The 25,611-nt window shown below is 38.2% G+C and overlaps 1 protein-coding gene across 1 annotated transcript; it reads right to left on the bottom strand.

Moving 5' to 3' along the window:
- Window positions 1–5,533: 5,533 nt before the first annotated feature.
- LOC139724574 (U3 small nucleolar RNA-associated protein 14 homolog A-like) lies at window positions 5,534–22,546 on the bottom strand. The gene is made up of 13 exons (XM_071635709.1): window positions 22,436–22,546; window positions 19,227–19,311; window positions 17,039–17,109; window positions 16,341–16,408; window positions 15,589–15,731; window positions 14,638–14,793; window positions 13,150–13,272; window positions 11,925–12,019; window positions 10,678–10,801; window positions 9,882–9,959; window positions 8,221–9,299; window positions 7,225–7,324; window positions 5,534–5,863 (listed from the first exon to the last, which is right to left on the bottom strand). The coding sequence occupies exons 1-13, from the start codon at window positions 22,459–22,461 to the stop codon at window positions 5,534–5,536; spliced, it is 2,478 nt and encodes an 825-aa protein (XP_071491810.1). The 5' UTR covers window positions 22,462–22,546.
- Window positions 22,547–25,611: the final 3,065 nt, after the last annotated feature.

The raw sequence follows: 25,611 nt of genomic DNA, 5'->3' as shown, positions 1-25,611 counted from the left end.
CAGATTTGTAATATATATATACTGAAATAATATGAAAGGTTACTGGGAAGAAGCGCACCAAGTAAATTGTGGAAATCTTTTGCAAACTTTGAAAGGTGATGGTAGGTATTAGATACACTATGCGCAAGTACTCACTGGTGAGAAGCAGAAGAGCATTGATTCCAAAGACATTACATGGCATTAGTGTCTTTCTGGTTCTCACCCAGCTGTGGGCTAGGAAGGGAAATAATCTTACAATCATTGTGTGCTTTAGAGATTGTGTTGCAAGGTGCTTGTAGGTAACATCAATGTTTCTTAGAATTTGCCATCGTGCCCAAATAGTTGGAAACCCTAGATGTGAAGCACAAGCATTATTGTGATGATATTACAGGGTGGTTCATGAGGGGTTTCAGCATGTTGCTGCAACATGCTCAAATTTTTGTGCAACATCCTCAACTCTTGTGCAACATTCTCAAAAGCCAGCAACATGTTGTACAACATTTTCAAGAATTTGCAACAAGCTCAAAATGAAATATATTCAAACATTTGAAAATTATGTGCAAAACATAAGAAACATCAAACTACCTGGTACTGAGATATTTGTGTGCAAAACATGAGAGAGAACATTGAATGTAAGCAGCACAAAGAAAGATAAGCTGCGACATATATTGCGTACTACATGTACGTGCTTGTGATGTGCGCTCCACGCACTGTACAATTTCTGCAATATTCTCAGATTCTGAGCTTGCAACATGCTCAAATTTCAAGTTGTGGACCACCCTGATATTACAAATTTTTAGGAGATGCAAATTACAGTTACTATCTGCTAGGTAGCCATGGCTTCAAATGATGATTCTGAAATAAACCATAAACCCTTTGTGTGCCGGGGATTTTGGACAGTGTGTGCAACACCTTGGAGTTTTCTGTGTCAGTTGGCACTCCAAGAACTCAAAAGGGTTAAACTAAATTACCATAATGTCCAACGATGAAAACAATGAAGGGAGATGATGTTAACTATCATTACACTCAAGTCACTCAGTACTACCTACTTTTTGTTCACAGCTTGACAATAGCGAGCTTTAGATTTGCAATGCATATGCTAAGACGATGCAGCCTCCCAGGTTGGACAATGGAAACAGCTGTCTCGCGCATATGCAGAACACCATTTTTTGCCTAATAGCGCCATCTTAGTGTTTGCGTCGCAGATCCAAAGCTCGCTAATGACAGGCTGAATAACTCTTTCCCCTCCATCTCTTGACACTGATGTTTGTATGTTTAAATCGTTTTGTTTGATCAGTTGCAAACATCTGGAGTTAGACTAAGCTTTATCACAGCCTGTTTTTGATTGGTTCAGCGGGACGTGAATGCATCAGTCAGAATATTAATGTTTCAGGAAACACACACCGTTAATCAGATTGGGGTTGCCCCTCATTATGAACATCCAAATAATGGGTGACATTGAATCCAAAATGTCCAGGAATCTTTTCAGGGTACTGGTGCTCGCTTTATACATAGCATATTTCTTCAAAGTAAAAAGGAATGTTTTGTTTAAATGTACACATTTTAGACAGGTGCTAATTTGAAAAAAAACAAAAACAAAAAAACTTAAAGAATATAAAAATCTTCTTATCTTCCATAGACACAAATAGGAAAAAATAATACCAGATTGATGACATACATATATTTGAAAATCTGAGATACAAATTGTATTTATCATGTTGAAGATATCACAAATGTGAATGCATTTCCAAAGATATGAAGAGGAATACATGGCCAACACAAATGGAAAAAATCTATCTGGTGCTGGTTTCATGCCACAGTACTAAACATACACCCAGTGGGTGCATGTTTCATGTGTACTCAAAGGATTGCTACTTCAGTGACTTTTAAAATATGAACAGTTATCAAATATATATGTTCATGAAGCATTTGTGAAACATGTTTGTATATTATATAGCTTGTGTGTAATCAGTATTAACTCAGCACATCTTGGAATGCCTTACATGGCATGTTAGGGTGTATATTGTGGGCACATTTGATTAGTATGTTCTCCCTGTTTGCTCTCATTAAGCGGGTATAGTGGCTGTGTGCCAAATTTAATGTCATACAGTGTAGAATGTTACAACATTTTCACACAGTATCTTTGCAAATGGATGATTTTAGCATTAACTGTCGTTGCACCTTTTGAATTAATACACATATACAGTGTACAGTACAATGTATAATGATTATAGTATGCTGTACAGGTAAGGCAGAAATTTAAAACATTAAACCATACAATGTTTCCCATTTTGTCTTTGGTGTGACTGCCACACTACACAGGCATGTATTTAGCATAAAACAGATACGAGAGCCATTCTTTACCCCCATTTTCATTTTCAACCTATGATCCTGAACGAATGAATGAATTCAAGAAGTAACACCAGAGGCCTGTTGTTTATAATGTTTAACCAGAGAAAAACTCTGATAAGAACTGAAAACTTGTGTAAGCATGATTCCGCCATTGACTTTACACAGGGAAAAATTCTGTTCAAAATCAACTTTAGTTTTTCCTTTGGTAAAAAGTTTTATGCAACAGGCCCCATGAATTTCGAATGTACCGGTATACAGGGCCCAGCATTCTTCACATGACTAGACATATCCTTGTACATCCTCCTTGTTTCTTTTGTTTGGGGTACATAGTACAAAGTTTGCTCAATAACTCTTGGTTTCCCTGAAGTTCAATGTCAAATTTGAATTGTTAATGCAGTCAGTTTATGAAAATATTGTGGATGTAATTTGACAGGCATGCAGAAAAATGATAAACATGTTAATTATCACATTATCTTGGGCAGTGCGACACTAAGGATTGTGGTGAAGGTACATTATTCAGAATGGAATTTCATAATCCTTGATGTCAATTTCGAAGTACTGTACAAGTGTACATCGATGGAGACATTTTTCAGATTACTGCAAAAGCACAAGTCCACACTTCCTAATATTTTTCACTTTGCCTGCGGCAATTACCAGAACAAAACATTAAAGAAATTTCTTTCACTTGAATGCACAGCAGGAAGATGATTACTACATCTTGCTTTAAAATCAAATACATGTAATTTCAAATTTTCAAAATGTTCAATTCAGATGACACTAATCCATGTCACAATGAACATTTAAATCAATCATGATTTGCAGTGCGTCATCCTTTTGTATTCTAGAATTTGTTTATACCTTTATGTTCAGCAGATTGTATACAACTGGCTACCAGGTTATTTATGATATAAAGTACGTGTTCATATATTTATTGTGATTTTTGTGCATTTATTACATTATCCTTCACTGATATCAACTGCAAATTTAGTTTCCTCCTGTGTACACATCTGTCTGTGTATTACCCAAGGATACAAAAAAGGGAATTACACTATTGTATGTCACAGAGCCAGGCACAAAAACAGACAAAGACAATGTTTCAAATTTGAATAAATTTTATTCATGGAAAATAAACAAATATTTGGTGAACATTTGTGGTGAAAATAAATGTCACTGTAAGACAGAAAGTTCCGCCATGCTCACAGTACTACAAAACAAACTCCTGTTATTTTTTCTTCCTTCCTGTTATTTTTTTTCTTGTGGTGTGGCATCATGTGTGATAGCTTGTCTACAGAAGGGATATGTATAAAAGTTATTACATGTACAATCTCAGCTAAATCTTTTCCTTCTTAGATATATATCTTTTGACAGGGAAATGCTAAATAGTTGTAATTAGTCAATGGAATCTTGTTCCTGAGAGGCTATCACAGTATATCAGTTGCTGATTTTTTTACCCTTCAGTGATTCTTAATATGATCTGCAGAATAATATATGGATAGACTGTACAGAAAAAAAACCACCACCACCCCAAAGTATATCAAATTCAACAAGGGGAGAGAGAGAGAAAGAATACTGATTGGTGGAAACATAATGAAGAAATATTTCTGTTTCCTACACTCAAGTGTAGTGTACACCTTGTGATAGCACCTCTTTGGTTTGCATCTATCTTCCCGCATAATTTTACAGAAATTACTGCAGCTCTGACGTTTCTTTGAAATACAGTGGACTCCCGTAATACGAAAGTCCTTGGGACCGGCAGTTTTCTTTCGCTTTATCAAAATTTCGTTATAACCGAACAAATAGACAATGAAAACATATAGCGGATAATGTTGAGCCCTGAATTTGTATTTCGGTTTAACTGGAATTTTGTAACCATGTCCATTATTACAGGAGTGCACTGTATCAGAAAAAAATCTTTAGGGGGAAACTACATAGAATATTGAGTGGGTTTTATATTTCCATCAAGACAAGGGTAATCTTCCTCAATACTGGCACAACAATCAATCAATGAGTGTGTGTGTGTGTGTGTGTGTGTGTGTGTGTAAGCAAGAGAAGAACAGACAAACAGAGGGGACGGACAGACAGATAGACGGATACGGATACACATGAGCAGGGCTGCCATCTTGAGCACAATAAAAAACAACAACATAGGTCTACTGGTGGACATTACGAAACTAACTGATAGAAGAGTACAGATAAACAATATTTTGGCTAAAAAAAAAAAGGGAAATACAACTACATACCTGCCAACCCTGAGACTTAATAAATCTGAACAAACAAAGAAAAATTATTTAAAAATCTGAACGTTCATAAATTTCATATACTTTACTATTAACAGATATTTCAAAAAAATCAGAACACACTGAAATTAATGCATTTTCTTTCAGAGAAAAATCTGAATATTCAGATTAAAACTGAACAGTTGGCAGGTATGCAACTGTAGCATATAATATAGAATACTGAAGAAACTGTTGAATTTTAGACAAAAATTACACTTAAAGCTAAAACAGTTCTAAGAAGGGCTTATTCATCTTTCACCATTTGGAATTTGATTGCAATATATCAGAAGGTTCTACTAAGAAACTTGCTGGCTGCTGCAATTTGCCGCGGCATGATGAGTTGTTAGAGAGTGTTTTGAGATCAAAAGTGTGAAACAATAAAAGTCGGTGTACCCGACTTTCATTCATGAAGGGCCCTTCCCGCTCAATGTTGGGAATGTGGAAGGCCACAAGTACATGACTATTGAATCGTGCCCAAGCAGTAGTACATGATATTGAATCACATGTAGCTATTAATAATTGCATGCAAAAGATACTACTGTGTCCCCATATATTGTAATCGATGTAATTGAGTATAAAACATCGCATGATGGGGTATGCTCTGAGATTGCATTACTAGTACTTCTTGCGTACCATTTTGGGTAATATTTCACATTTTCGTTATTCTTGGATTTTGTATATCGAACCTCCTTATAACAAAGTTCCACTGTACATTTAATACATGGCACTCTCTGTTCCTGACAGTCGTGGATGATATGTGAGTTACTCCAGTCTTTGTTCCAGTCTTCACACTGGTGGGTAAAAATGCAACCTCGCTGATGTCCTCACGAATGATCATCCAAATGAGATCATAAATATATCAGCATTGGTAATCAGTCGTTAAAACTTGTGTACAATCTCGTTCACTGTCTAAAGAGTTCTCAGGTTCATTTTCCTTTCCTCTTTCTCCTTCGTCCATGTCCCTTGCTGTGACCTGCACCCCTACTGCCATCTCTACCACTGTCATCGTTGAATACGATGTCAGGGGTGGGTCCTGTCCTCTTGGGCTTCTCCTCCCCTTGTCTCTGCTTCGCGCCCCGCCCCTTGAACGCCTCCTCGGCCTCTATGGGGTCAATGACGGTGCCCAGCCTGGTGGAGATGCGGGGTTTCGTCAGAGCCTTCACGGCCGAGGGGGTGTTCCAGGTACCCCCGATGGGGGCGCGGATGCTCCTCTCAAACTGCTGAGTGCTGGAGAATGGGAAAGGCAGGTTGTTCACCTGTGGGGGAGTAGGGAGCAGACACCAAAGGAACGTTGGATTAGAAAATATTTGTCTCCCAGCCTTTGATGGTTTGGTTCTACAATGTTCCATATACTGATCTTGCAAAGAAAAGACAAATTATTCACCATTTGCTTTGATGATGAATATCAAAAAAGTGACCAGAAAAGCTGAAGTTCTGGGGTCAATGGCATACAAGTTTTGCCCTGACCTTAGCTTCAAATTACAGCAAATTACAGCAAAGATCAGTTGGCTTACAGCATTTCTGCTCATTGCCGTAGTAGATTTGATAAATGCATATTACTTTATGGCAGATCTCTAGTACAACAGGGCCTGCTAAACTCTTACGGGAGGAGGTGGCAATATGACATACATGTACACACACTGCATCCTCCTTAATCTGTCAAGGGTGAGCTGGTTTTGCTATAACACACATTTCCCATAGACATCTGCTTGAGCCTACTCAGAACTAGTCTTTCACTGGTTAAAGAAAAAAAACCCAAACAAACCTACATCTACGCAGTAAATAAAACATTGTAGCCCTTTATGACTGTGCCCTTTATTTCTGCATACCTTCATATACTGATAATATACAGCCGTAAAACTGCATATACGTACTGTACAACTACCCAATCCAAGCTGCCTTGCAGTTGGCATTCACAAGCAAAAAGATACTTCTGTCCCTTTGTATTTCATACTATTTTGTCATTGACTTCTGACTCTTAGATTATAAAAATGTACAGCACACATGTCAAATTATGCACGGCACGATTATGAAATAAATTTCATGATGAGATTGCACAGCAAGTAGGCCCTTGAAATAAAAAGAGACTCCAACTCTCACGTTTTTGACCGGAGATTTCCCGCCGAAAGCCCATTTTTGCAAAATCTCCCGTTCTCCCGTTTAAGATTTGATTTCTCCCGCCCTGGCTCTGTGTCTCCCGGTGGAAAGGATTTCTTACTTATTGCTATCGTATGTTGAAAAAATAAGCCTTAGATAGCACCAGAGAACATCTAGAACCCTAGGAACTTCGGGCGGGAGAATCTCTAGATCAGAAGGTGCTTGGGGTTGGAGTCTCTGAATAAATCATATTCAACGTATGTGATCCACTGATGGTGTGGAAACGAAGTATAAAAACTTTCGGGCAGGAATCACAGCAAGATGTCCCACTGTAGTGAATAGACACGATCTACTGACAGTGCATGAACGGATAATGTAACTTTCTGCCCAGACCCATTTCGCATGATGACAAACTGTATTCCTTCTATACACTATCTACCAAAGAAGCAGAAAAGGAACAATGACTTTAGAGCAGAATTCGGATGAAAGACGCATCCTCGGAGCAGAGCTTTCCCCTCACCTGATGCAGGGCAAACTTCTTGTCCCGATTCTCATTGATGATAACGTGAGGAAGATTGGCGTCCCTTCGTGGTGCTTGGGGCGGAGCTTTCCTGATGAACCTGTCAGGAGGGAACATGGAAAGTTACAATTTTTTTAGCCATATCTTTATAAATATTCATTCATGTACTCATAGTATGAGTAGATTTCTCTTTTGGGGTTGATCATAATAAGGGAAATCTTACCTATTGTATTCAAATTTGTCTTTTGAGTGTTCACGACAACGGGTGAAGTGTTTTCACCTGTTTTCTCTCTGCTGAGTTTGAATGTAAGAAGAGTTACCTTTTCCATCTTTTCTTTGAGGGTTCATTTTATGACAATGTCATGTCCTCTGTTTTTGTTTTTGTTTTTGTTTTCTGTTTCTTCAGAATACCGACAAACCTCGTTAAAAAGAGGTTGGGCATACCTAGTTACCTGATATAATGAGACGAGTTTGGAGGTCCCATTCCTTTTATATTCTTCTGTTTTTATCCACTATATAATGAGATACACCATAAAACGAGGAAATTTTAGTGGTACTGCACAGCTCTTTAAAACAAGGTTTCCCTGAACGCAAAAAGTTGAATACATTTTTTCGTTTCCTCTTCATGGCCCGAATTCAAGAAGGTGGTACAATCTTTGTCCATGGTTTAAACCATGGACAAAGACCGTAGTTTTGTATGGGGCGCCAAGTTTCGGATGGCCTATTTCGTAAGGAAATCAGTCATTCGTTATGAAATGTTAAAATTTCGTCGACATAGTGTTCACTTCGTTACGAAATGTTAACATTTATCGACGAAATGATCATTTCGTTGACGAATGACTGATTTCGTAACGAAATAGGCCATGCGACACTTGGTGCCCCATGCACCACCTTCGTGAATTAGGACCCATGGGTTCACAGTATGGCAAATGTCATCTCCTCTGTTTGCTGTTGCTTGTTTATTTGTTTGAGATTTTGTCAGACAAGAAAAATTACCTCTTCCGTTTCCTCTTTGAGGGTAGCACCCCACTTCCTCCCCAGTCGCCCCATCCCGGCAACGTCAGGTCAATGTCCTTGGGTTTGTCCTTCTCCACTCGCTCTGCCTTCTCCTCCCTGAACTCCCCGACCACGTCGTCATCAGCAAACGCCTGCTGGATGTTCATGTGGTGCTCCCTGCGCCCCTTCTCCCCATCCAGGTCGTCCCCTTCCTCCACCAGCTGGGGCGCCAAGGACTTCATCTCAGTGGTCTTCAGGGTGAAGATCTTCTTCGGGTCAACGTTGCCGGATGCCGCTGCCCCCTCCCTCCGGCCCTGGCTGCCAACGGAGTCCGCTGACACAGAAGCGGACAGTGAGGGTGCCGCTCTATTTGTGCTCTGCCCTTCCTTCCCATGTAACCAGCTCTGCTCCTCCAGCAACTCCTCCGTCTGCCGCCTCTCCAGACCTTCGTCCAAGAGTCCACCCTCTTCCGCTTCCTCCCTGTCATCCTCCCCATCGCTCCCAACCTCTATCACTCTCACTTGCTTCTTCTTTTTCTTTCTACTCACTTTCTTCACTTCTGCCTTTCCGGCTTTCTCCTTGTTCTTTCCCTTCATCTTCTCTTTCGTCGGATGGACCTTTTTCACCTTAGCGCTTGGCTCATCATCCTCATCTTCGTCTGCTTCACTGTCATCGCTACCATCGGCATCCCCCTGAGCCCACTTCCGCCTCTCTTCCTGGATGGTTTTCAACATCTCGTGATCTTTAGCCAACTCTGCATCCTCTGCATCCTCCTCTTCCTCCTCATCATCATCATCCTTGGAATTGTCTTTGGATCTGTCTACCCGCACTTCTTCCAGGGCGATGTACCCTTCCTCTTGCCTCTTCTCCTCCTCTTCGCCCTCCTCATCAGCTTTACCAACCTTTCCACCAGTGAACCATGGATTATTGATGTCACTGAGTGAAGGTTGGATGCTTTCTGCTTCATCCTCTTCCTCATCTTCGTTCTTTCCACCAGCTTCCTCCCTTTCATTCACATCTGCGACCTTCTCTGTGAGTTCACGGCTCTTTTGAAGCTGCTGTGCAAGCTCCTGCCTTGCCTGTAGGCAAAAGAACGAATCACTATGAACTGCAATATAGTGTAATGAATGAAAGGAAAGCAAAATGATGCCACTTTACTGACTTCACTGTCGATGCAAACTGAGCTGTAATAATCTCTCTTCTCATTATCGTGTCATGAGTACAGTCTTGATTTTTGCCTCTCTAGGTGGGTAGAACCATATTCAGGCCAATCAATAAGGAGAGAAAACATTCAAAAAAATAGAAACAAGAAACAAGTTGCAGATGAATGAAAATAAACAAACAAGAAAAAAAAAACAATGAAAAAACTGTGCAAGATCTGTTGAGGAGAAATTTCACACTCTTTCACCTATTTCTTTTTTTTTCTGTCATGTATGATCAGTTCTACTGGAGTTTTCATTTTATCTAACAGTATGATATTCTGTGGCTACATGCACAATTCACAACATCTTGTGCGGATATTAAACAATATTTATAGTCTTGATACATTCTAAACACATATTCTCTATGTCTCTACACTGGCAGCTCCAAAATACCTCGTCAGCATGGAAAATAACAGACAAAACAAACAAACAAACAAAAACAGAATATTTGCCACTTACTGAAATATTATGACGACCATATCTGATCATCGTTTTTGCCCATTTGCCAGTGTTCCTGTGTTTCAGACTCATTCTCTCCTACAAGAAAAGAAAGGAAGAAGGAAATAGAATTAATGCATCCCTTGTGAAGTACATACAGTATGCTATAGCAGGAACAGAGAAATACATGACCATAATTTACGGTTTCATATATAAACTTTGCTTCAAGAAAGTTCCAAGCACTTGACATACATTGTTTAAAAATGAACAAACACACACACAAACACAGGCACACAAAACACTATATCGTACTGTATATGCCCACTGCATGGTTAACTCAACATGTCCTGCAGACAGACGAGACAAAGTACTGGATATACCATATATTTCAAGATGGCTTAATTTTTGTAAATTTCAAAAGTAAACCGGCATTTGCAAAATTATTGATTCACAAAATATTGCCTTTCATAACAAAACTGCCATGTATACAGTTTAAAAGGAGGGGAAATTACTTACTTTTGTCTTGGATAGGAACACTGATTTTTTAATCTGTTGCTGTGGTTCTTAGTTACAAATTCTTACACTGATGTTGTCAACTAATGTTGTCTTGAAGTCCTGATTTGGGAAATATTGTATTGGCCCATGAACCCATGATGGTATACAGCATACTACATTTTGTGAATTGGGGAAAAACAAATTGATCCCTTCACTACAGGATTCCATCTTGGTCATAACACAATGAAGAAATTATGTAAAGTAGAGTAATTACAACATCAATGAAGTTTCAGCAATATGCACTGAAGTAAGAGTCTATTACCTGTGCCCTTGACTTCTCCAGCTTGTTCAGCGTCTCCTGGGCAACCTCTGGATCTGTCTTCATCAAGTCTTCAATCTTCTTGCCCTCTTCCTTTGCCTTACTTTTCCTCTGGATACGATGGAACCTGACAAAAGGCAAACACCATGTTCAGATACCAACTCCCCATTCCTTACAGATCACAGAGCAAGATACAGCCCCTTTAAATGCAGATGCAATGTACCCGATATAATTGAATGCTATTCAGAGTTTTTTCTTTACAGATAGCCCTTCCCTTTTGCATTCCTTCCCAAATAGCACAGAACATGATATATTCTACCAGAATGACAAGACTATTGTAAATCTATAACATTCATGTGATATTAGAAGGTTGTTAGCCATTAAAATTCAAATAATGCACCAAACGCTCACTGTAACGTATTCTGTGTACTAGGCACAGCTGCATACATTACTCCTCCTGTGGTTGTAATAATCATACATATACTTCGAACAAAAGATATGCATATTAAAGGTGTCAGATAGAAATGAAGAATTCACTAGCTTCTCTTACTTTGTTGTCGATAGCAAATAACAACACACCACTTACATGAACTACACGTGCAACTAAGTGCATCTCACAGGTCTGTAAAACTAGACTAGTAGTTTAGATTTGTAATTCTTTTGTAGTACGAAAAAAAATATTCAAATCTTAACAGTCAATTTACTAAACAAATAAAGACCCTCTTGAGTTCAAAATTTACAGGAGGTTTCCAAATAATGTTTTCTTCAATACCTAAGTGTTCTCACCAATTTTTCAAAAATTTGCATGTAAAAGGGATTGGCTGTCTTTAATGTATCATACACTAATTCATCATTCATACTTTTTTGCACAACCATTTCCTAGGGCAGCATGAACTAACGTATGCAGCTATAAAGCGGATACCTGGGATTCACTTATAACAATATGACAAAAAGAGAAGAACAAACAGTCATTTACAGCTAATACATCACAACTGATTTGTGAATTCATAATTAAAAGATATTATCATCTGCCATTCTCAAGGCACATTCTCTTACTTTATACTGCAATAAAAGATGACTGGAAAATATGTAGAATAACTTTGCATCAACACACACATTTGTGGGTTTGCTGTTTTGTTTTGTGGTTTTTTTTTGGGTGGGGGTAATGAACAATTGGCAAGAAAAAAAACAACAACAACAATTTTGATAATGATAAGTTTGTTACAGAGATAATTGAGAAAAGCACTCACTTTTTGCTTTTGATCTTCTTCTGCCTCCGACATTTTGCTTCATAGTATGACATCAGAGCTCTGTGTTTCTGCAGCTCAGCTCTCCGCTCTCTTGCCTATGAGCACATGAGGACAGAGGACAAAAACACCAGCACACATTGTGAGTTGCCACTTCTACATTTTCACTGATAAGACAGATAGAGGTTTGGGAAGTTAACAAGTTACGAAAAGGGTGGAAAGACATATTTGATTCTGCACCTCATTCACTGTCATAATAAAATGTCATACAAGGAACAGTGTTTTGTTGTTGTTTTTTCCAACCACTACTGAAAACATCTCACAAGTACATGTACCAATTTATGAAATACATGGAATTTTTGTACCATTTCAGCACATACAGCTGCACTGCTCTGAATGATAATCATCCCGATGATTCACAGCAGCCGTGAGATGGCAAAACAACATACCTACATGCAACCTCTTTTCCAGTAAATCGAGTTTAAAGTTTTGCAAACATACGGCTCTTTTTCTGTTTTAGTTCAAAACTTCATATCTTACCCTAAAGGACCAAGAGTATCAATAATACATTGAATGCAAATTGATTTCACTACACCACTTATTTTTAGAAGAATTTATAAATCACAGTCAAAACATACATTGTTTCACAGCATCAACCTAGCCAAGCTATTGCTATGGCCAAACAATGTATGTCTTGAATAAAGACACATGCACATGTCCTCAAATGTCATTTTCTGCATGCTTCTGCAGGACGTGCACGGCGTGCAGCCTATTACTGCATAAACACGTGTATGGCAAAGCAACGTATTGCATGTAGATGCGTAGTTTTGCAAAGTTCATGACCGTCACATGTTGAGAAGGGCCATGCATATTGCTGCTTTTGTTGTTTTGCAAACAAAATTCTAACAATTCCCACCGGGAGAGGGCATCATATCTCAGTAGCGGAATGTACCCTGATCTCAAGATTTGGTCAGGAGTTAGATTACATGAAAACAAAATGAAATATGTGACTAAGTCAATTTTCATGAATTTTCGACATAAATTGTTTTGCCATCTCACAACCAACAAAATTTTTCTCCTTCTTTCATCTTGCAAGGCTACTTGATTCAAAATGCATGAAATGCTACGGGGACGGCATCTATCTCCGCTCTGAGTAAGATTGCCTAAGGTCACAAGTTGAACCTATGGACTAAAGTGAACAGTAAGGGGGAGAGGGGGCGGGGCTTACCTCTGACAGGCTCATGGCTTTGATAGCCTCCTCTTCAGCCTTTGTTAGTTCCTGGTCTGGCCGCTCAGCAAACTTACTGCCATGCAGGACCTTGTACACTTCCTGCTCGAGTGGTGTACTTGGCTGTTGGAAGAAAGGGTGACAAGCAGACACCATACAGCACATGATCAACATGATTATTAACTTCAAGTTCTGGACACTAAGAGTTCTTCTAACACTAGACTATTTTCAGAGTGTCATTTTGTTAAAGGGATTGTACAGTTATGGTTGAGACCTAATTTCAGGTTTCTAACATTTGTTGGTGAGATAATGAGAAACCTCTTATAAAATGTGAAAGAGCATGTAATTCTATGAGGAATTCAACATTTATTTGATGAAAATTGGTTTTGAAATGGCTGAGATATCAAAAAAGAGCGATTCTAATAAAGTGTGGGACCCACACTTTATTACGATCGCTTTGTTTTACTTTGTTTTTTGATGTTTCAGTCATTCCAAACCCGATCTTCGTCAAATAAACTTTGAATTCCTCTTAAAATGGTATGTTCTGTACTATATCATAAGTGTTTTCTTGGTATCTCGCAAAAAGTTAAAAACCCAATTCTCATCTTCACCAAAACTGTACTATCCCTTTAATTGTCATGAGGGGATCTTCTCGAATGCATTATGACCAACGCATATTGAATCTAGCTTGAGGGGCATCATGCTTCATTTTTCATACAGTTCTGTGTCTTATCATGTGTAGCCTTCCTTGAAAGGAAGACTTACATTATGAAAACACACACTCACACACACACACACACACACACACACACACACACACACACACACACACACACACACACACACACACACACACACACACACACACACACACACACAGACACATGCAAACATTAAACAACTAATGTATGATCAGCATTACTCATTTGTGTAAGTTGAAATCACTCTATGGCTGCAACATTCAGACCATCACTCTCTTGAGCCAAAAATTATGCATGTACCATGTCATCACGAGCACTATAGTTGTACATCTGAGTACACTGAAAAAATATTCATTTTGAAAATGATTAATCCTTCAAAGATTAAAAAAATGTTAAAATGTTTTCAACATTTGCTAGCACCAGGACCGCAATGTGCTGCATATGAACAAACCTACATTTTCTTGCCAAACTGTTCAGTAACAATATATCTATATGTAATATCACTTTTTTTCTCTATAAAAAGTTAATGGCTTGCTTTCTCTTTCATGGCTATACAAATGCAATATGGCAGATGAAGGAAAGGGCTTGTGATAGGAATATTAGCCACATGGGTAATTAACCTCTTGTTACCTCTTCTTAGTTTGATTTTTCCCAATATATTAACTTATCATCCTCTCTGTGCATTTGCTCAGAATATTCAGTTGAATTCAATATTTTCATGCTAACAAGTATTACAAAAAAGAATATTACTCAGAGGGAAGTTCTGCACAAAAAAAAATCTTGTCACCTTAAACTTCTTGACAAATTGATCTGTAGTGGGAAGCCCTAGTCCATCTTGACTGAGGGGGAAGGAGAGATGCTCCGCCTTTCTGTTGGTGGTCACTACCTGGTCCCATTTCGACACCTCTTTGCTGACCACCTCATAGGCCTTCTTCCTTTGGATCTGCAGAAATGCAAGCAAAGAGTGAGTTAATAAACAACTACCTCTTGAGAAACTCACTTACAGATGAACTACAGTTTTTGTAATAATAATGCATTTTTTAATTTTTTTTTGAGAAAACAATTTCCAGGCAATTTTTTTTTTTTTTTTTTTTTTTTTTGGGGGGGGGGGGGATTTATTGGAGGAAAGGTAAACATCCCACAGCTGTATACAGCATAATGGAACAGGGACTAGTCCAGAAGAGAATCAAAATAAAATAAACAGAAAGAATACAAAATGCTTACTGCTGCTCATAAATCCTATGAGACAAAGTATGAACACAGTTTAGCCTACGAAGGGAAATGTCTATTACTTTTTCCAATCTACACATGGGCCTATTTCAGTTATTTGGCTCCTATTGGTCTCTTGACAATTTTGCACACAACATTTCTCATTTCATGTCTGACTGAATTCAAGATACAATTACAATGGAGCAACTTTTAAAAATTTGCTATAATGGTTTTCAAAGTCGTTACAAGCTTCAAAGAGCAGATGAGACTTCTATCTCGCTGTATGGAGCTAAGAGTATGTAACACTGGAATGAAGTGAAAATGGTCAAAGAAAATAGGCCTATGCCTTGATTTGTGTCAACATGACACATTTCAAATGTTTACTTTTCCAAAGCTTAGACAGATGCGTATCTTGAGAGGTACGCATCAACATCTAGCAAAATATTTCTATGCCAAGAAGATGATAAGGCCGAATTTGCTGTTGCAACAGCTAAACCTCCCTCCACAATGGTTTCAATGGCAAGCATACCTTGTCTGCCTCGTGTTGATGGAGTGGAGTGGGCAAAACTTTTCGCTTGTTGATGATGTTCATCTGCTTCTTGAGCGCTGCGTGGGATGGTGTGTTCCGCAGTGAGCCCATCAAGTCATGGATCCACACTCCCTTGCCCTGAGCTGTGAAAGAGAGAGAGGGAGCAAAAAAAAAAAAGACTACACACATTATGATGCAACTAATTAAAAAATTTCCATACATCGATGTAAATATAAATCTATGTCAATGTAGAGCAATTTGTTAATCATTTGCAACAAAAACATCTTGACGGAAGAATTTCATGAATTTGAGCACACATTATCTTCCAAACAGAGTAGGGGTCACTGATCTCTATATAGCAGAATATCTGGATATCGCATTGGCCCATTCAACCCGTACAAACAATTGAAGCCGCTAGGCCGCCAAGCTACTATGTACACCCTTATGCCGACATGCACGCATTTTCCAGCAGAGATATTGTCACTGAGAAAAACAAGATGCTGTGGGCCCTCTACACAAGTGTATGACAATGTGCGTGGTAAGATGGCGGTGTGGAGGCTTCAAAGCGATCTGCCAATGAGATATCCAGATACATGTATTTCCTTTGGAGGTCATTGTTTCTATAATTAGTAACATTACATCACCCCCTCAGCTGGAATTGTCATGTGAGTTGCAATGAGTGCAACACCAAAAGAAGTGGAATTGATTGACAAATTTTGACTATTTGTTGGAACAATAGGCAGGGTACTCACCATCTTTAGTATTCAGTTGAAATTCTGAAACCTCCATGCTTGGCTCTGACCTCTGTTTCACCTTTGACCTGTGATAAAATATCAACAATCCATCCACTCATAATTTGTCTTGGATGTGTTAGATGAGAACACTGAATCAACCATTCTGGTAAGTTGTATGTTCACAGTCATGAGTTCATGAGAGGGCTTTGTGTGTCTGTGTGTTTGCTATATGTGCTTGCATGTTTTAGTTTTTGTTTTATAAATAAAGACACCAATAAAAAGAAACAGATTATGACACTATGCTGCTACATTTGTATATGAGCTGCTGTTTATCATATTTCAGAGTTTACTCCTGAGTGAGATTTGTACCTGGCACGATCAATATCATACATTAGTATTTCATCTGTCATGCAAAATCGCACAGTTCTATACAACTCAAAGTCTATAACAACACCTTAGTTCATCAGGAGACTATGTCCATTAAATGTATTAATCCAAATAATCTGGGCATTGTATAGGAAATTGCTAAATGAAATCATCATACAAATTAGTAAGCTTCTTCAGAGGATTCTGTTGTTTGTTGATATGCCACTAATCCCATATGCTGGTGGCTGAAATGCAGATCCACTTTGAAGTCCCCAGCTAATCCCTGCTTTATTTCAAGCTACTCAACAAGAAGCCAGATGACAGACAGAAAATTCTTTTAACAAACTCACTTCTTTTTTGCATCCATTGAGCTGATGGCATCCAACAAACGAGAATGTCTTGAGTCATCCTCCAGATCATCCTAGGACAAAGTCAAATCAGTGTAGGATAGGCAACTTTACCTGCAAATCCTTAATACTTATAAATAAACTATATATATTCATTTCATGAGTTGCTCTTAAAAAAAGGCCTAAGCGAAAAAACAAACAAAGAAATACAAAAACACTTTAAGCCCATAATTTACCTAACACAGTAAATTCAAATACAGCCAAGCTGGATTCTACATATGGGCAATTCCGTGGTTAGTAACGTTACATTTAAACAAATTTAGATATTTATTGTTACTACTAAATCCCCATTTATTAATTTCAAGTCAAAATCATGTTAAAAACATGTTCATCTTTCCCAGGTTTATGATATAGAAAAGAATGAATACAATCCAGTAGATATTAGAATTGCTATGGCAAATAAAAGGGCTGGTTAGTAACGTTACGAAAAAAGGACATGACCAAAAAATCAATGTCTTGTAACAAAAAGTGTGCAAAAGTTAAAGTTACCTCAAACAAAGTGTTGCATTAATTTCAATTATTGCATCGTGACAAATGTTCATGCAAATATTTTTAGCAGTTCGACCAATAATTTATTAGCTAGACTCCCAAAAACATGGTTAGTAATGTTACGGTTAGTAACGTTACATTTGTCCGGAGTAATTTCGCAGGTCATTTCACCCTTTTGTAATTGACAAAATGTCGCATGACTTGTGGAGCGTTTAAATGTATTCATCTTTTACCCTTTAGCACAAATTTGAGGAAAAAATTTCGAAGGAATCCACTGTAATTTACATTAAAGTGAATTTCAGCATCCCCAGTCCCACATGTACATTTTAAATGATGGTTTTAGATCTCGCAAAACTAATAAATACGAAAAATAAAATCTGCTTAATTTTAAAGCCCTTTATGATTGGTGAATATCCATGGTATTAGTTTATACCTAGATTAAAGAGTAAGATAGAGAGGCAGATTTCTTTTATGTATGTCATGTCCACCTAACTGCGGAATTGCCCATATTGCAATGTATCTGATTATAACAAGTGGAATGCATTGGTTGTTATTTGGCCCCAAGAGGAAACTACCAAGAAAATTTTATAACATTAGCACACTTGTCTATTATACAAGAAGCACCCATGAAACGAGATGGAACACAATGTTGTGTACACCTTGACTAAGAAGTCACATCAAGCATGGTATGGCAGCTCTGATAAAGATTGTAATCATATTGTGCTTTTAAGCAAATTATAATACTATCACATAATAATGAAATGTCCAAAACAGAAGTTTCAAAGACCGTTTACATTACCGCATTAAATGGCACACTCATGTATCAACTGTACTAGTAGTGACTTTCTTCTAACAGAGTGATTCCTTTTTTAGTTTGTTTGCTTTTGTTTGCTTAAATTTTTACTGGCTTGCTGCTCAAACCTAACTGCCTCTAAAAAGCTTTCATCTAAGAGAAAAATGTCTTTTTCACAATTAGCATTAAAAGCTTGAACATGAACAAGCAATGCTATATTTTCATCTCACAAACTCAGAGTTCTCCTTTTACCATCAGCTACGTCACAATAAGAGATCAAACAGGGAATCAGCAAATGAAAGTATGAATAAGAAAGAAGAAGCCATCTACAACAGAATGCAAAATGCTAAATCATGTGTCTTTATTACCCCATTGAAGACCTATTCCCAGTTTACTCAGGCAGGGGGCTATGTGGGAAATGCGTGTTGTAACAAAATCAGCCCGTCCTCAATGGGTTTTAAAGGTCCTGTTTACTTTTGGGAGCAGTGATCTAAAAATTCTCACGATATCACTTTTTATGCATATTTGTAGATCAGTTATATCACAAAACATCTTAGTATATAAAAATTTTGCAATAAGGCCTAAAAAATAGGGAGATATCACTGCTTTTCTCAATAAACCATAACTGTAGACGGTTTAGTCTGGAAACAGTTTTATTATAACTATTGTTCGCATTTTGCATATATTCAACAATACTGTACAATATCGATTATATCGATTCAAATTTTTACATTGGTTGTTTCTATCCCTATCTCACATTTTAGAATTATTTTGAAGCACTAATGCTGGGTTTTTGTTTCATCTGCAAATGGTAAATTACGACTTTAAACAGGCAGGAGGGAACTTCACCTCTTCCTCACTAGCACTGACAGTTTGCTGAACATCGTTGTCTGGGTCTCCATCATCACTCTCCGAGCCATGGTCGGCTTTGAGGCTGTATGAGTCAATCAACAGTTACCGATAGGTTTATCAAAGTGTATCAATCATACAACATTCCAAGATACTCCCATATAAGAGAAGTAAAGATCATTCAATAATACGTGTGTGTCAGTATGATACTGAGTGATAGTATATATATATGTCAAACCATGGGCATAGGCGGTCAAATCATGGGCGCCAATTTCTTCTGCAATTGAGACTCTTTAGATACCTCGATCTTAATTTCACAAATATTGTAGGTTGGTAATTGGTCAGTATATGAACATACTTTATCTGCATCCATGCATTTCTTATCAGCATAACAGTAACAAATTTATTGAGCTGTTAAATTTAAGTGTAGTAATATGGCACGGCCGGTCGAATCATGGTCAACACGTTCTAGTTTAAATGAAATGGTTTTTTTTCCTGATTGAATAGTATATGTATCTTAGAATAAAAGAATCAAATTAGAATAAAAGTATAGAATTCCTGCTGACAAAAGTCCTCCATCTCAAATATTGCAAATAGTAGATTATTGTGTGGCTACCTAAAAAGAAATAAGAAACGATGATTGATGCTAGATTTTATTGTCACATTAACATTGGACATTGTTCAGTAGATTCTACATGAACAACATGGACCGTAGTCTCCATTTGTTTCTTGATTGATTTAATTGATTGACCGAGAGCATAGAACTCTCCTTCATTTCTTTCCGGATTTACAATATATACAGTTAAAAAAGACAAAATATTTAATTCACACATAATACACAAAGGGATGACATACACCTGTAGGTCATCATACAACAAAGTGGTAACAAGTCAGACTTCTAAAGAAGTCAGACTTTAAAAAAAAAAAGAAGAGAAAAGTTAAAGTAAAAGAAAAAGGTGTCCCGTAAAAGTCTCAAGGGCTTGCAGAGATGGGATCACCTCACTATAAGGAGTTGGAAAACACGAAAATAAAAGAAAGAAAATGCAACTCAGGTTTGGGTAAATTATACAAGTGGTAGATCAAGTGTGAAGCAACGTTAAACTAGTATTTGGCGAGGAGAAATATTTTGAGTTGTCTTTTGAACGACCTGTTAAATTGTAAATTTCGAATATTGGGCGGTAGTGAATTCCAAATGACCGGACCAAGGTGGCGAACTGATTTTGAATGGATGTTTGCTTCCATTTTCCAGCGGTGGAATTTGGATGACTGACGGGTGTTATAGCTATGTACTTTATCATTCATACAAAACATTTCAGTGAGGTATGGGGGAAGACTTTTAGGAAATACCTATGCATCACAGAGGCAACTTGCAAGACATTGCAATCATGGACATTGAATGTGTGAAAGCGGTGGAACAATGGATTTGAGGGATGGTACAGTATTGGTGGGGATGAGAATTGGGCTTTTAACATTTTGCGAGATACCAAGAAAACACTTATGAAATAGTACAGAGCATACCATTTTAATAGGAATTCAAAGTTTATTTGATGAAAATTGGATTTGGAATGACTGAAACATCCAAAAACAAAGTAAAACAAAGCGATCGTAATAAAGTGTGGGTCCCACACTTATTAGAATCGCTCTGATTTGGATATCTCAGCCATTTCAAAACCAATTTTCATAAAATAAACGTTGAATTCCTTATGGAATTACATGCTCTTTCATATTTCATAAGAGGTTTCTCATTATCTCACCAAAAAACGTTACAAACCTGAAATCAGGTCTCAACCAAAACTACATATACGACCCCTTTAACATCCACTACACGTCTAGTAAGCTTTACTATAAAAAGATTAAATAATATCAGTGTGTGTGCCTGCATGAATATCATTAGCGTCTATCAATTTAAACAATTAATGTGTTATATTCTACATGTTCAAATATATTGTGGTTAGTTCATGTAGGCTTAATCATACACAGCCCAGTCACTGTAAAGACATGGCAGGGCTGTACCAGGAAGGTCCAAAACACAAAGTAACCATGTCGCAATCGATCGCGTTGAGTTTTGATTCTTGACATCATTTTTGTCACCTCAGACTCATTAGGAACAATCTTCATTAATTAAACTTCATGTTTTTGTTATCGATATTGATGTACATGTACACAATTCACAACTCACTGAAAACAAAGACTTTATGCAGCGTGTGTGAGCGGAAAATCAGTTTTTTGCACGGCCATATTGAAATAATCAAGAACGCAATCGGAACTAAATTTACACTTTCAAAGGTCACACTGTCAACCGTGCTTCGACACTCAAGCGGCGCATGCCACAGATTTTGGTCACACATTTGCGCAGAACTAGTCTGGTTTCCACACCCTTTGCCAACTGGACTCCTTTTACAAAATGTGCCCTCTGCAGAGACGAAGGCAATGGCAAAGGCAATATCCTGTACAGCAAAATAGTATGAGTGGAGGGTCTGGAAGCCAGACTAGCACACAACTTGCATTATTTGTAATTGGTGTAAATACTCAGTCTTAAGTGACGTGATACATGCCATTAAAACCAAAAACAATTATTCAACTCTGGTAAATTTTATGTATCTTTTTTATTAGGTTTAATTCTGCAACGGTACTCCGACGGTCAAAGTTGCGCAAGATTGTGCCATTTTTGTTCCATGGAGTTTTTGTGAGTATTATGTACAATTCTTGGCAGAACGTATGAAGGAATTTGAATTAGTTTTGTAGTTGTGTTGTGGTTTTCACTGTGATGCTGATGATGGCGAGGCCTCGTTTGTCTGATGCTGTGCTCTGCTGCATGGCGTCTGGTTGGGCTAATCTAATTTTAGGCATGAACATTCCTTTCAAATTTAATCTGCATTTGGTAGCTGGCAAGAAGTGTTTTGAGTAGGACAATTTAGGGATTTTGTTCTCATAAATATAACGCATAATGAAAGACATTTTGTACGAAGTGAAGAGCAGCAATTTCTTGACCGACCCTGACATACATTCCAGCACGTGGGACTGTAGTCAGTCCGAGCATGGTAAATTGTCATTAGCTTACAAGTACATCAATACACGGGACTGTGTGCAGGCCACGCACTACATACGACGCCCGAGGACCGCGGCGGTAGTACGTAGCTAATTTCTAAATCACGGTACAGATTGATGATAGAGTGAACTAAATTTTAAAAGTTGTTAATCCCACTTACCTCAGTAATTTGTGTACAGATGCCATTTTCTGGTAGCATATGTTAATCTTCAGTCAGCACTTCACTTCACCACTTTAACGTTAGAGGTTGCAGCCGTAAAATTGCCACATGGTTCGCATACATATCATAACATGCACACTAGACACACACACACACACACACCCACACACACACACACACACACACACACACACACACACACTCCACGTACACACACTTACCACTGACACACACAATCGAACCGGCAGCAGGATGGATGGAGGATACCACCCCATAGTCAATAGATAGGCACCTTTTATTATGAAATTTTATTTACATTACACATTATTGAATAAACTAGTGAAGAGTGAATATTAATCGCATATACATCTCAGAATCTTACGAAATCAATTCCATTTACAATCTATTTTTTTAAATATCATTCCCCGCACTCCCCCTCCCCAAATCTGACGAATTTCCATCGAGTCGTTGACCTCTCTTTGACCTTTGGATGATCGATTCAGCGAGTTTCTCTTCTTTCTCGTTTATCTCGTTCACTCGCCTGCCTGCATGCGATCGCGACGCCGCGCGCGCCTGAGCTAGCCGCCTATTTGCCTGCATGCAAAGCCAATGCACTGGTACTGTGTGGTAGCGCGGTGTTCCGTCTGTTCTCTGTGTGGTTGATGTCCTTTCATCGTCTTATACCATGATGGCTTTCGTCGTCGTCCATCACCTCGATGTAGCTGCAGGTCGAAAACTGTGCCAGAAACGAAACTAACGGCTCGTGAATTCTTGGGCTTGGTTTCAGCGTATCTTGATTATGACAATCTCAAGAGAAAGTGAACTATGAGTTCCAAAGCGAAAGATTTACTGGATGGTAAGGTTCCGATCCTTGTGTTTTTATTCCTGCTATTTCATGATTTGTATTAACCAACATTCATTCATTGACTCTGTCCCTCTAACACAGTTCACAAGTAACAGTAACTGTGGTAAGCCTAACAGTCAGTAACGACTGTTAACCTCTGACGTTAGCTAGATCTAACAGTAAGTTAGGCCTAGATCCTGAGTGTGAGTCCTACTTTTCATCCGTCTTGGACAGTGTTTAGAATCTGCATCGCGATTAGAAGATAACAGACTGAGAAATTCGTCTTGTCTGGGATTCTGAAAAATTGTCTTACGTAAACTTAGCATCTTGATACTAAAACTGAAACTAAAATTGAAAGTTGTGAGAATGCATGTAACGTTACTGTGCCAATGCCATGTGTGAGATGAAGGAATCTACTAGACACTCTAACAAGCTACTAGTTCCTTGACGAGTTGTCTGACTGAGATCTGTGACTTTACTCGATCTGTGTCATTTGAGGACATGGCCTAACCGCACCAGCGACCCCAACCCGTGCCGAGTCGGGGTCGCATGGCAGCCCTACGCCATGGCTATCGAAGAAATGCCTGATATATGGCTCAGCATTTTAGTGACCAGAGACCAAAATACGGGATTTTACACTGAAAATCATAGCCGTACTGTTAGATAAGATAGATCTATGTGTACTTACAATCAGAGCCGCCGAAATGAATTTACAATACGACCTGTTTTAAGAGCCCAGTGAAAGATTTTATCTGAGGTTTTACTTTTAGTCTTTCTGCACTTCGTATCATTCATAGTACAACTTACACACTACAGGGGTAATTCCGTGAAGTTGGGGCACAGAGTGTGACATTTTAGCGTAACTCAATACTAATTATGCAATGTAGTATACATACAAATTGTATTTTGTTTACAGGCTTTAAATTTACATTTGTATTTAGACCATACATTTTCCTGGAAATTTTGTGCCATTCAGACTCAATTTTGATGAAGTTATTAAAACGATATGTAACAGTGTCCTGTAGCATCGTGACGTGTCCATGTAGCATCGTGATAGTTAAAATCTGGTCCTAAAAGACAAATTAATGCAATTAGCTTGACCAAAATTTGATATAATAGGGTAACATCCCCAGTATTCGGTCACTTAAGCTTTTTTGCAATATTTTTTCAAACTAAAATAATACATACATACATCATATCTACAGCAATGTATGTGAAATATATCAAATTTCGTTAATCTCAACTTTCATTTTGTTAAATATCTCACAGAATTGCACAAAATCCCGAAATATTTCATCTTGAAAATTCCCCAGTATACGGTCATCGGCTCCAGTATTCGGTCATGCGATGTGCGCGTTCAAAGTCAATGCGTGTTCAAGGCAGCTGAAAAATGTGCGTGCGCGCTACCTTGTTGGCGCAAAATTATATCGGGGGCGCAAAATTGCATCGGGGACATTGCAGCGACCGTTGGTGACCGAATACTGGGGCCTTGGCACTTGCATTCAACCCTTGTACATTGGGACACTGTATCGGCTCGTACGGACATTTTGTTTTTCTTCTGCGTTTTTGAGGATACCATTGCACTCCAAGCTTGCGATAAGCGAATAAAATCCCACGAGAGAACAACGTATTTCTCGTTTTTTAGCGCTTTTTCGGCGACCCGTACTCTTAAAACTGGGCCTTATCCGCACACGCTTTTGGAAAGTAGCGCAGATTCTGCACTTTTATCGGTAAAATTGGGGATTTTGGATGGATTTTTGGAGGGGGCTATAAAGGGAGTTTCCTGTTGTGAATGAGTGTGCAAGTATGTGAATTAGTGTGATTTGCGTGTGTTGTGACAGTTGAACTTACTGGCTGGTGACTAGTGATAAGTGACCGAATACTGGTGGCTGACCGAATACTGGTGCCCTTACCCTATGCATAATTACTAGATTAGTCAGATAGCTAAATATCTTAACTCTCCTTTCCACAGTTTTACTTTTACAAGAAAATTACACAATGTGTCACTATGCTACGCGGTGTCCACCAAATGTCACAAGAAAAGGACACTACATAGCATCGTGATACATTTTGTAATTTGCTTTTAAAACTAAAACTGTGTACAGGAAATTTGAGATATTTAGCTATCTCATTCATATCTTGTAAATATGCATATTGCATCAAATTTGGGTCAAGCTAATTGCCATACTTTGTCTCTTAGGACCAAATTTAAAAATATCACGATGCTACATGGACACGTCACGATGCTACAGGACACTGTTACATAATTGTTTAATAACTTCATCAAAATTGAGTCTGAATGGCACAAAATTTCCAGGAAAATGTGTGGCCT

This window comes from Diadema antillarum, unplaced genomic scaffold (genome assembly GCF_040938485.1).
Source record: "Diadema antillarum isolate AM-2024a unplaced genomic scaffold, OU_Dant_1.0 scf00000015, whole genome shotgun sequence".
NCBI classification, from domain to species: Eukaryota; Metazoa; Echinodermata; class Echinoidea; order Diadematoida; family Diadematidae; genus Diadema; species Diadema antillarum.
This window is presented reverse-complemented; position numbering and strand designations above follow the sequence as displayed.